The following is a 13,647-nucleotide window of genomic DNA, read 5'->3' on the forward strand; positions in this document are numbered from 1 at the left end:
GTGTGTGTGTGTGTGTGAGACGCCATGAAAAGTGTGGACATCTCACCTGACATGTCACCCCGAAAGTTCGGAGAGGTGGCCGTACATATGTCTCCCAAAAGTCGGAAGAGTTGTGAGAGAGAATTCCATGAACCCAGAAATGGTGATTCATGTACATTTGTATGATAGAAATGTTAATGGTTGAAATTCAGGTTGGTTGCTAAAAGTGTTGAGAAATGTTGAGAAATTTGAGGAATTAGCATAATGTGTGATCAACATCCTATAAAACAATTAAAAATGTAATCATTCTTTAAGTAGCATGTGACATATGAAACTAGGGGATTTTCATGATTCTGAATCCATTCTAAGCATTAGGCTAAATAGGCCATAGCTATACTTTTGTATGCAAAACCAATGCTTGGAATAGATCCAGAATCATGAAAACCCCCTAGTTTCATCATGTGACTCACATGCTACTTAAAGAATGATGACATTTAGATTTTTTTGCCTTATATAGGATGTTAATGTCACATATTATAACCCGACTCTGCCAGATTGCGGCAGTGGTTTTACCAGGCTACACATATTATGCTAATTACTCAAATTGCTCAATGTGCAATCTTTTGCAAACAAGCTTAATCTCATCTGCTAAACCTAGATGACATTTGAATCATACAAGTTTACATTGAACAACATTTCTGTGTCTAAAATGGGACCTACTGGCTTCCAGTAGAGTAGACTGAGAGAGAGAGAGAGAGAGAGAGAGAGAGAGAGGGGGGGGGGGGGGGGGAGAGAGAGAGAGAGAGAGAGAGAGAGAGAGAGAGAGAGAGAGAGAGAGAGGGAGAGACTGGGATTGAACACTAGATGGCAGTAGAATAACAGTTTTGTCATTTCTGAAAGATAGTTTTAGTGAATATTTCTAGTTTTACTCAAAGTGTTAATGTAACACAGCTCTGTTTACACCTTTAGTGGTTTTATTCTAAGTCCACCTGGGTGACAGCAGACTGCTGGGCGAGCGCTGGTGCTTTGGCATGGGGGTTCCGGTTCAGATAAACATATGGAATTAATTCTGTACTGGCCACATATGGAGGGTGTCTTGAGTGTACAGGGTTTGATGAGGTTAGATCAACATATGGAATGTCAGAACAGATCAGCTCCATATATGGAGATCTAAGGGTGACAGCGGGGGCAGTGTCTTGTGTGTACAGGGTTTGATGAGCATAAATATTGATGACATCAGGGATCTCCATATATGGGCTTAATTGCGACAGCAAATCGCATTTACTATGACATCACATCAGGGATCTTCATCACTGATGTCACGTGATTTCACGAGACCAGGGCACCATGGGCTTTCCCATGTATTTTAAGTGATTCACTGACGGACAGGAAATGCACGATTCTATAGTTAACGGCGACCTTCGGTCACAACTCGCTATACCTGGTCCGCTTAGGTGGCGGCCATCTTCCAAAAAATGGTCGCTCTCTGATTTTTGAGTGGCCAGCACCTCTTTCCACAAGAGTGGCCCTTACAGAGCATTTGTGCCCAATGTCATGCTTGCATCACAAAGTGATGCCATTAATCTCTCCACTATAGAGGGGACGAAGATTTACAATTCTGTCCCTATCAGAATATAACTCGGACGGCGCTGAGTCGGCTCAAGCAAACGTTGCAACGTTCAGCACGGCGACTCGCTCACTTTAGGTTGCTCGACGGTACCTATTGGGGCTCTTCATGTTCGCTTGAGACGTTGCGCCTCCATCGCGGTGAAAACAAGTGCTTTCTAATGTCTCACCTCCAATATGGAAACAACAATAGCGTCCACGTCCAGGCCATGCTTTAGACTGGATCAGGTGTGTTTAACCTCAACCTCAGAAAAGGAACCACAGAAGGTCATTTCAGCCAGGCATGATTTTTTTTCTTCTCGTAATCACAATATTGTATTGTTTTCAGTTTTAAGTGCTCAAAAAATAGGGGTATAAGACAGATTTTTAAGTTAAGTCCTAAAGATTAATGTATCTTTCTCAGAGTAGCTTGAGCAGGGAATCCAGGGATCCATTATATGTTGTCTTGAATCTTGATTGAAAGTTAGGATCTCCTCAAGGCTGTGAGCTCCTCCATAATAATGCATTACCATAACAAGCTTGGTTGCAGGCCGGATGACAGACGTGCTGAACTGCCGCACCTGTAGAGAACAAAAAAGAAAATGCTAAACAATTATATTTTGCTAAGCAAAGCAGATCTATGGCTATGAGGTCACTATACTGTAGGGCTAGCTTCAACTAACACTTTGTACCGTATGGAAATCTCTCTCCGGCATATGACAGTCAGGCATGTGCAAGGGGGGAGCTTTTGGTGCTTGGACACCTACTAGGACTTGGACAACTCTAGATACATGCATAATTAAAAAAATCTACTGTTGCAAATTGCGGCTATAGCCTGTCAATGGCTATAGTGTTGCAACTCAACATATTAAAACAAAATCTAGTGTTGCAAATTGCGGCTACAATGTGACCTTAGTAAGGAATGTCTAATTCATTCATATAACGTTAAAAAATATATATAATAAAAAATGTATAATATAATTTGGCATCCTACAAAATTCACAGTTAACAGTAAAGTTTAGGCTTTAGGAAACCAAACTAAACAAGTGTTTGCCAAAAGTAAGGAACTCTTAGTGGTGAAATCTGCAGTTGTTTTTTATTGTGGATACTTATACCTGTAATTGTAATGAAGGTATTATTCAAGTTCAAGGTTTGGTTTACATATGGTAAATAACAAACGTACTGCTCTGCATAAAACACATGCAATGCCCAATTTGCCCTTAACTCTGCAAATGAAAATACATTTAATAATCATACTTTCAGACTCCAAGGTCTGAATGCTGCCATTGTATTTTCCTCCTGTGCTCGCGCCGTGCCCGTGTAGCGAAGTCAATACGTCACAAAGATGTGAGGCTTTCTGGGAGATGTAGGTTTTCATGAAGTGGAAATTTCCAAGCTAGACCTCACTGGGGGAGTGAATGGAAATTTACTATATTGCCATAACGATTCCCTTTGTAACCAGCTGCGCAGGCAGCGCAGTGCATACGTGAGGTGAGGATGTTTTGCAGAAAATCGCCCATGCAGTCTGTCTGAAAACATTCTATTAGAATAAACTATTGACTGATTTATAATTGCTGCTTTCATGCTCCAGTGAAGTCTAATAATGATTTTGAAGCATTGAATCACCAAATGCAGAGCCAAGTAAAGGTGATCAATGTAATTCATCAGAATATTAATTCATTTATTGATTGATTGATTGATTGATTGATTGATGGATGATTGATATTTACAGATTGGAGAATTACAGTAGCCTACAAGCAAAACTCAGTACAAAACTGTTAACTGTGGACGACACCATAAAGCATTACACTTGTTTGTTTACAATAGGGTCCACCATGTTCAATTCATCATTACACACGCGCACACACACACACACACACACACACACACACACACACACACACACACACACACTCACACAATCCGCAATTTGTGTTTGTGTACATAGGCATAGCCTACAAACTGTGAGGTTGTGACATGATGCAAACCAGCATGTAGGCCTGTACTGTAGCCCACAGTTACACTGCAGGTCTTTCTCAGTAAAGGTTTTGTCTGCTATTAAAGGCTCCAGATTCCTCTCATATTTAATAAATCATGTGATTCCTGTGCGTTTTAATAGAGAAGGAATTTTAAGCCTAAGTAGCATTCTGAATCACAGCCAACATAGCTGGCCCAGCTATAATTATTCATATCTTATATAGGCATAGCCTATATCGTTAGTAAAATCTGATCTTAATTATCACCATATCATCACACTCATGATAACGTGTTTCCATCAACAGCAAAATAATTACATCACAAACTATGGTCTGTGTGATGTTGCATTTAAGTTGCATTCTAGAAAAGCCTATAGGGCCAGGCCTACTGTCAAATAGCCTACAAAACATTGTCAGAAATGTAGTTAGGAATAATGTCCATGGGAATGCAGGGCAAAAACAATGATTTCCAATATAATTAGAACAATTCCCAGTGGGCGTCATTTGGGGTGTAGACTTGAATGATGCCACTGCCTACTTAACGTGTACTCCATCGTACTACGGGGTCACGCGCAGCAGACAGCAGACGTACAAGCTCACATGTGTCGCATCGCGACTTCGTTGTGAGCTTGTTGATTCTCTCTTTTCGGCGATCGGCTCCTCGTACGACGAGGTACAAATCGAGACATATTAGGACAAGAGGCAGGTTTAAAGGGACGGGTGCAGTTTGACACTGACATTCAGAGGTGTGAAGAAGAGGATCAACGCACTACTGGAACTGGAGACATAATCCTTCATCCACATCCTCCTTTTGGGCGTGCGAATTACACCTCGTTAGCATATTATAGGAACCGGTGAGTGATTTTATTCCAGTCAGTGACAGGCTGATTTAAGTGAGATCGCATGGTTTTATAGCGAAAGAGTCTAGGCTACCCTGAACCTGAACATATTTTGTTAGATTAAAATAAACGAATGTGGCAGAGGTCGTTGATGATGAGTTCGCTGAGCATCCATCCTGACTTTAGAGCATTTTAAAATGTTACATTGTATAGTCACGGTACCTTAAATTAACGTTATTTGCGAGTGCAACTGATGAAGAGAAATGCACACCAGTGGAAGATGCGGAAGGAAGATGCGTAGCCCACTGAATGAACCGCTAGAATAGTAGCCTAGATAATCTTGAAGAATTGCACCACCAGGAGTTGCGTAGCCTACATGTCTCATTGTCTCATGCGTAATACTCTAATTAGGTGCGTATAGGTGCTCAGCTCTACGCCAGATGTTGGACGCACAACAATTATTATGCTCCGTAGTACGACGGTGTGTCACAACCTCGTCTGTTGCCATGGCCCTTCCTTGGGATGCTGATCAGTGATATTATTATGAAAATATTGTTTGAATTAATTGTTGAATTAAAGACAGCAATTACTCATACGGGTTTAATAGGCCTATACCGTCGGGCGTCGGTTGATTTGTCTTTTCATATATTATACGCAATTGTGTTTTTTAAATTAATATTCCAAGTGTATTTTGAGTGCATGATGTGCATCAGTGCCTGGCTGTCCCTGATTGTACATTGTGTATACAGGACGCAATGGTGGTGGTAATCATGTTTGAATAGCCTAGCTATTCTACAGTATACATATATGAATAATTAGTTGAATCATGAATGAATGGCGTATTCTTGTGTTTAGGCTGGTTTCTGTTTTGCGAGAGCACATGGAAGATGACAGGAAAACAAACAACAGACCTGGGGATGGAATTGAATAGACTTGTATAGCACATTTAAGCAAAATCTGTTTAAAAGATAGTCCATGTGAATTTTCAATTTCATAAGTAACATATAGCAATTATAGGCTACATGAACCTGCTTGACTGCAGGCAGTATACAGTATAGTGTATGCCTTTATTTGGGGGGTGGGGTATTTCACTTTTAAACACTACGGGTCATTTGAAAGTCTGCTGCTCTGGCTTTTGTGTAGGAATATCAACAAGTCTGGAGCCTATACACCCCAGACCGTTTTAATGTTGCTTGATTCAATATTTTGATATTATGCCTAATAATCAGACCCCTCCCTTCTATATGAACCAAATTTTCAAACTACATTTTAACCATGTTAATATTGAACATAGCCGAAGTTAATATCGCTGAACAGTGAACACTAGCTGGCAGCTATATATAGTGTTCGCTATATGCCTTTATTCTTTAGATTAATAGGTTCTGGTGACTGATATTGTCCTAATGCATGAAGGGTCCCTGTTTTTTCAATTATTTTTTTCTTAGGTTTTTTTTTTCTTTTTCTGATTTTCTTTAAATGAAAAAGATAATATCAAATATGTTATAGAATTTTATTTGAAAATAAATACATTAAAATAATATCAAATATGTATACGCTTTCTTTCCCAGCCTCATAGCCCAAATCCAAATAACATTGATGATGGCTTTAGTTACTATCTTTTAATGTTTTGAGTGTGTTCAGTGAATGATGTGACCTGTAATCATCATGTTCCTTTTACCCGCCCCATAAAAGGCCTTTAGTGTACTATAAGTGGGGGAAAACCTGTTAGTTGCATTAGGCCTATATGTGGTGATTGGTGAAAGATGTTTTTGAAAATGTGTCATGGAGAATAACAGACTGCATACTGCAGTCTATGTCAGGGCCATTAGGCCAGTGGGGCCGGGACCCATAGGCCCTTGCTCTCAGGGGACCTTCAGGGAAACTGGACCGCACAGTATAGGTTTGAGGCCCAGACAAGGGCTCCTGGGGCCCTCCTTTGGCAGTTGATTGTGTTAAATTTAGGTCAAAAAGATGATAAAAAAAACAGGCATGTAGTCATGGAATATTATCAGTATAAGCGTCAAATTTGGGAATACATTTCTCACCAAGAAGTTTCTTCACCAATGTGTTTGTAAAGATGTCTACTAACATATCCCACATTGGTTTATATTCAACCACCCTAGGGGAATTTTTGACAGCTGCTGAAAGTTGGGGTACCATCAACAGCCAATATATGGCAAAATGTTCTAAATTTCATTATGCTTTAAATAGCATGTGACGTGTAAAACTAGGGGGTTTTCATCCTTCTGAATCCATTCCAAGCACGAAAAACACTCCTTGGGCTAAAAACAGCCATAGACACTTTTTTATTTTGTGCCCTAATGTGCCCAAATGTGCTGACCTCATCACATTTGTGATGACGGCTATAGCCTTTTTAAGCCCAAGGAGTCTTTTTTTGTGCAAAACTAATGCTTGGAATGGATTCAGAATGATGAAAACCCCCTAGTTTGACACGTCACATTCTACTTAAAACATAATGAAATTTAGAAAATCTTGCCTTATAATGGTTGTATGGTACCCCAACTTTCAGCAGCTTCCCCTAGGGTGGTTGAATATAAACCAATGTGGGATATGTTAGTAGACACCTTTACAAACACATTGGTGAAGAAAAGTCTTGGTAAGAAATGTATTCCCAGATTTTATTAATATCCCCTGACTAATGGCTTTAATCTGTTTTAGAGATTTAAAAGCTTAAATCAGTACAGTCAGTACAGACTAACAGAGTAATTGCCACAGAGTAAACATTATATGACTAATCTTGTTATTGATCTGCTGTTCAGATACAAGATTCCTAGGTAAAATAATTTAAATTAAATTACAATAAATAATAAAATTAATTAAATATGGTACAAAAGCCCCTCTCTCTCTATCTCTCTCTCTCTCTCTCTCTCTCTCTCTCTCTCTCTCTCTTGCTGAACAAGCTCTACTGTTAGGTTGCCTACCAATGTAAATTTGCACTGACGTCTGGCATGTCCATTCAATATGGACGTGATCATGCCACTTTGCACTGACATCAGGCATTTCCAGTCCATATGGGCATGTCATAAGCCTGCCTACATGACATGATTATGACATAAGACATATGACGTGCATTGCATTATTATGCTGATTTGCACTGACATCAGGCATGTCCAGTCAGTGCATATATGGACATATCTGCACATGCCAGACAGACACCTACCTGCCCACCACAAATTCAACTTTACATATCCATATAGCTTTTGACACTGTGTTTCTGTCATGTTGGCCATACAGTATCTGTCATATTGAGACATTAAGGTTATAATTTATTAACATTTGTGTAGATGGGTGTCGATCATGTCAAATTCAACTCAAATTATCTAATGAGGTATTTTCTTTGTCTTTGCTGTTTTGCAGGAATTTTCTGAATCTAGAGTTTACTAGACCAGAGGCCTGCAGCATCCTCCGCTAAAAGTAGAACATCCTCAGTGCCGGTGGATAACCTCCCGAAGCACACCCTAGTGAATTTGACCTGACGGTGGATACTACAGCTTCCATCCCTGCAGACAGCAAACCAAAGGAGAGCGTTTTCCTTTGCTCTTTTATAAAACCACAAACTTTTGTTTTGCACGACTTTAGGCGGTTGTGAACCTTTATTTAATTTTTCCCTTAACGTTAATCTGTAACAATGGCTCCTGGAATGGAGGCCGCTGACATTGCTGTTGTAGCACTTTATTTTGTCCTGGTGCTAAGCATTGGGTTTTTTGTCATGTGGAAGGCCAATCACAGCACGGTAAGTGGCTACTTTCTGGCTGGGCGCTCTATGACATGGATGGTGGTTGGAGCATCACTTTTCGTCAGCAACATCGGCAGTGAACATTTCATAGGTTTGGCTGGATCAGGAGCTGCAAGTGGCTTTGCTGTGGGAGCATGGGAGTTCAACGCTCTTCTGCTACTGCAGCTACTAGGCTGGGTTTTTATCCCTGTGTACATCCACTCAGGGGTCTACACCATGCCGGAGTATCTGTCGAAACGATATGGAGGCAACAGGCTGAAGGTTTACTTTGCTGCCTTGTCTATATTGCTCTACATTTTTACCAAACTCTCTGTAGACTTGTATGCTGGAGCTTTGTTCATTCAAGAGTCACTGGGATGGAACCTTTATCTGTCCATTATCTTACTGATTAGTATGACTGCACTGCTCACTGTAACCGGCGGACTGGTGGCAGTAATGTACACAGACGCTCTTCAGGCAGTGTTGATGATTGGTGGAGCGCTCAGCTTGACAGTGATCAGCCTTGTTAAGGTGGGTGGGCTGGAGGGTGTTCGCACAAAATACATGCAGGCTGTCCCCAATGTTTCCGCTATCTTGGCCAGTGGCAACTTCACCTATTCTAACTCCTGCCGCATCGAGCCCAAGCCCAATGCTCTGCGCATCCTTCGTGGACCTCTAGACGAAGACATACCTTGGCCAGGGTTCCTCCTTGGCCAAACCCCGGCTTCCATCTGGTACTGGTGTGCTGACCAGGTCATTGTTCAGAGAGTACTCGCCGCAAAGAACATTGCTCATGCCAAGGGTTCCACACTCATGGCTGGGTTTCTTAAAGTCCTGCCCATGTTCATAATTGTCATTCCAGGTATGATCTCCCGGATCCTATTTGTTGATGAGATTGCCTGCATTGGGCCAGAGCACTGCCTGGCAGTTTGTGGCTCTCGAGCTGGCTGCTCTAACATCGCTTATCCACGTCTGGTCATGTCTGTGATGCCTGTGGGTCTGAGGGGTCTGATGATGGCAGTCATGATTGCTGCCCTGATGAGTGATTTAGACTCCATCTTCAACAGCGCCAGCACCATCTTCACCCTGGACATCTACCAGAGTGCTCGAAAAGTTGCAACCCAGAGGGAACTACTGGTTGTGGGCCGACTGTTTGTGGTGTTCATGGTGGTCATTAGCATTGCCTGGGTCCCTGTCATCATTGAAATGCAAGGCGGGCAGATGTACCTGTACATACAGGAAGTAGCTGGTTACCTAACTCCACCTATTGCTGCTCTCTTCCTTCTGGGCGTGTTCTGGAAACGCTGTAACGAAACAGGTGCATTCTGGGGAGGCATGACAGGCTTCACAATAGGTACTATGCGTCTGATCCTGGCATTTATCTACCGTGAGCCTCTCTGTGATCAACCAGATGATAGGCCTTTCTTCATCACACATATCCATTACATGTATGTGGCAGCAGGCTTGTTTTGGGTGTCAGGGATTGTGGCTGTGGTAGTCAGTCTCTGCACCGCCCCACCAGATAAGGAGCGGGTTCGCACCACTACTTTGTGGGGGCTCCGCAACATTAAAAAGATTCTCCTCAAGGATCGAGACAACATAGACAAGAGCAACCATAATGGAAACCTCCATAAAGATCTTCCCCTGGATGTCAAGAATGAAAGGTGTCTAGATGGGGCAGATGTCAAACTCCTGTTCCCATCCACTGATCATGACCCAGCAACAACTAGCACAGAGACAACTCCAGCGACCACCCCTGGAGAACAGATTGGGAAGGCAGAGCTGGTCAGGGATGAGGAAAGCTGCCTCTGTCAAGGAAAGCGTGGCATGGGTCTGAGTCTGCTCAATTGGTTTTGTGGATACAAGGAGGAAGCACAGACCACCACACCAAAGGGAAGCAAGGAGAACGAGAGAGTTATTATGGAGATGCTATATGAGCCTCCCAGAATTAAACTGGTGCTTAATCTGGGCCTGCTACTTGTCTGCTCATTGGGCATCTTCATGTTTGTTTATTTCTCACTATAGTTTTAGCCAACACTGAGGGCAGATTAGTTTGGTACAGTACAGGGATAGGATAGGAGTTGAGGAGGGGTGTTATTGTCGATAAATAGTTGCATTAGCAAAGATTTGCCAAGCTGTAATATTTACAGTTGATTATTGTAGTTCTCTAATGGGAATTTGACCTTATTCGACTGCATTTTTTAAAAATGACTGAAGCTTCCTGTGTGACTATAAAGCTTCATTGGGACTGACATACCAATATTGGTCGTGTGCTAATTGGTACTGTGATCCTGCACAAAGAGTATACTGGGATGTTTTTAATAGTGTTGTACTTTAAGTGAATTAAATATATGCCTTATTGGACATTTTTCCAATTTTGTATGGTAGATAAATGTTTTCTGTTCAGAGCTCGATCCCTCCCCTCACATTGCATTTTGCAGGTGTAACAATTAATTGTCCGGGTCAATTTAATTTCCATATTGGCCATGTTATATGATTCTTTGCTGATCTGTCTATTCCAAGTTGTAAACTAAGTTAAGTGTTCACACCTGTGTGAAGTGAGGGGTGCTCTTGTCATCGTACAAATTTATGTCATATTTGGCGGACATTTGACCCAATTTCTCCTTTCATTGTCAATGGCAAATATTGACCTATTTCTCCTTTCGCAAATATTGAGACGTGTGGGGACAAAAGCTGTATATAGCCGGAGGGACTAGCGCCGCTCAGAAATAACTGAATTATTTATTAAGATTAATCAACTTAGCCAACCACACAAACCACGGACATGTGAGCCATCCACTATGCCAGAATCCAGAACCATCCCACCCCAGACACAAGAGACTTGCATACCATTAAAGGTGCAGTAAGTGATTTTGTTTTGGTAAAATAAGCTCTATATTCCCGTAGCAATCATTGGTATAGACTCGACTGTTTGTTCAGTAGCGGGGGTCTGCCTGTCTCGTCTCTTTAGTAAACACAAAATGCATTTTCAAGCCCTGACCAAATGTATCCAATCAGGAGAGTGAAGTGGTCAGAATACATACAGGATAAACGGGTCAATTGGAAGTGATGACACAAAGAAATGAAGAGACATAATGTAAACTGGATCACTATAACTATGTCAACCCACCTGAATATATTTTATGTTTAATAAAGAGATGGAGAGACGGGGAGAGCCCTGTTATTTGAACAAACTAAACACAATAGCAATGATTATGAACTGAATAATAGTGCTTTAATCTTTTCACTGATTACTCTTTTTTTCCAACTAACAAATTACAAATAATATCACTGTAATCACCCCACAACCAGTCAATAACCAACAATCACCAGTAAACGGTGCTCTTGAATGTGCTAAAATGCTGTCTCTAGTCTACATGTTTTTTCACAAGGTGTTTTTGCCTACAGTAAGAGGCATTGCATCAGCAGCAGTACATCATTGGACTTATTTGTCAGCCTTATGTATCAGCTTTATTGAAAATAGAAGCACAAAAAACTAAACAAACTTAATATTGCTGTTAATATACAATTCCCTCCCCCCATTCATAAAGAAGAAACCGCATAACAGTACATTGTTACCCGCTTTTTGATTGCCCATTTTGTGAGTATATGTAGTGAGTTTTGTTGACCAAAATTCAAGAATGTAGTGTTGTTTCTGTTTACAAATATAATTTTTAGCTAATGTTAATTATGATTGTATAATATATTGCATTTTACAGCTAGTGAATGCTTTAATGCTTTGCTATCACAGCTTAACAAAAAGTACAAATGCACATATTTTGTATAATTCATACTTTTCAAATTTGTTTTCTTTTTTACTTGGTGCAGTCTTGTGTTGAATTTATGTTAGAGGTTCAGTTTTCCATGGCCCATGAGATCACCCAATATAAAACCTTCCATTTATTTTGCACAGTGCAATGCACAACTGTCTTATTTAAAGTGTCTTTTCTAAACCCATTCTTACCAATTGTGTCTTATTTGTGAAATATTAAGTAAATAAAAAGTGTAAGTCAAAACTTTCACTGTTTAGTCTTATGTGACAGGTGCATTTGCACTTTACAATTAAACTGTTCTTCATCTTGCGGGGAACCCTCTCAAGGACCAGTGGGGGTTCCTGGACTTTGAGAACCACTGCTTTAGTGGAATAGGTAGGCTACATCAAGGATTCAAGGGTAGGCAAATAAGTTTGGTCTCAGGCCAATCTTTTTATAAGCCATGATTAGATGATGGGCCAGAATGTAATGGCTTGTTTCAGAACTGGAACGTTCAATATTAGGCCTCCTTATACTGTATGCAATAATAACTACCGGTATATTGCTATAAAAGTTAATAAATAAAGATTTGTGTGGTATAACTACATGGCCTATAGAACGGTATGTATAATCAAAAATGTCTGTGTTATGATTATGTGCAGGCCACATCCTTGAATGTGAGGATATTTACAGTAGTTAGTTAAATAAAAAGTTAAAAAAGGACACAGAAAGGCATACTACATTTTGGAACAGTGGTAAAGAGAGCTCTTTCATTCAAGGTCTCTTGGGGAGATAAACGGCGAAATGTAAAATACCTTTTTATGCAAGATCAATTTCTCATCCAAAAGTAAAGAATCACACCTGTGTGAACTGAGCGGTGCAACTATAGATTTGTTATAGTAACTGTACTCTACTGTGCTCTGTACTGTATTGTTGTGTACTGTGTGGGGGCCCAGGGTGCCGGCTTCAGTGAATCATGTGTTCGTTGTGAACGTACCACTGTGTTTATTAGCAAACTGTAAATAAAGTACCAAACGAAAAATATATGTTTTTTTCCCCGTTGTGCTGGGGGGGGGACACATAGCTCCGTAATGGAGCGGAGGCGCCGCTCAAAAAGGACTGCATGTTGAGAATGATCATACCCAGACTGCATAATGACTGCACTATAGGAGTTCAGCACCTAGTGCACCTTGCTGCAATTCACGTGTGTGTCTTTTACTCTTAACATGGACACAAGTATAATCAGGTGGTACAATCTAGAGGTGGCTGTAGATTCTCTATTTGGACATTTATAGTCTATATGTGGACTGTCATTAGATATTTGAAATTATTTACAAACTAATATCATGGTGGGCCACTGCATTACTTTCATGAAAACATATCAGACCTGTGTAATCATATGTTTCAGTAGAATATTATAGTGTGTAATTATGGATGTCGATGGTGCAGCAACATCAGGCTAAGAATAATGTGTATTGGTGGGGTAAACGCCTTTTGTTTTGTGCTTGAGCCCCTGCCTGCAAAATGAGAAGGCCCTGTTGAAATGCTTGTTACAGACCTCAAATGTATAGATGCATAGATGGAACAGTGCTGCTCTGGTTGTAAGAGATGCTCTTTCGTAATAGTCTACCTGCAGCTTGTGGTTCTACACTGTATGCATACTTCACATGTGCAGCCACATTTTGAGTGTTAAATTAACTCTGAGAATATGGGTCTATTTTTACACACAGACCCAACTCAAACCCTCCCTCTTTCCCAAG

At 40.7% G+C, this 13,647-nt stretch overlaps 1 protein-coding gene across 1 annotated transcript; it reads left to right on the forward strand.

Moving 5' to 3' along the window:
• Positions 1-4,210: 4,210 nt before the first annotated feature.
• slc5a3b (solute carrier family 5 member 3b) lies at positions 4,211-12,919 on the forward strand. Its single transcript, XM_083777485.1, has 2 exons — positions 4,211-4,414; positions 7,778-12,919. The coding sequence occupies exon 2, from the start codon at positions 8,049-8,051 to the stop codon at positions 10,158-10,160; it is 2,112 nt and encodes a 703-aa protein (XP_083633611.1). The 5' UTR covers positions 4,211-4,414; positions 7,778-8,048; the 3' UTR covers positions 10,161-12,919.
• Positions 12,920-13,647: the final 728 nt, after the last annotated feature.

This window comes from Protomyctophum parallelum, assembly GCF_964188405.1.
Source record: "Protomyctophum parallelum genome assembly, chromosome: 11".
NCBI classification, from domain to species: Eukaryota; Metazoa; Chordata; class Actinopteri; order Myctophiformes; family Myctophidae; genus Protomyctophum; species Protomyctophum parallelum.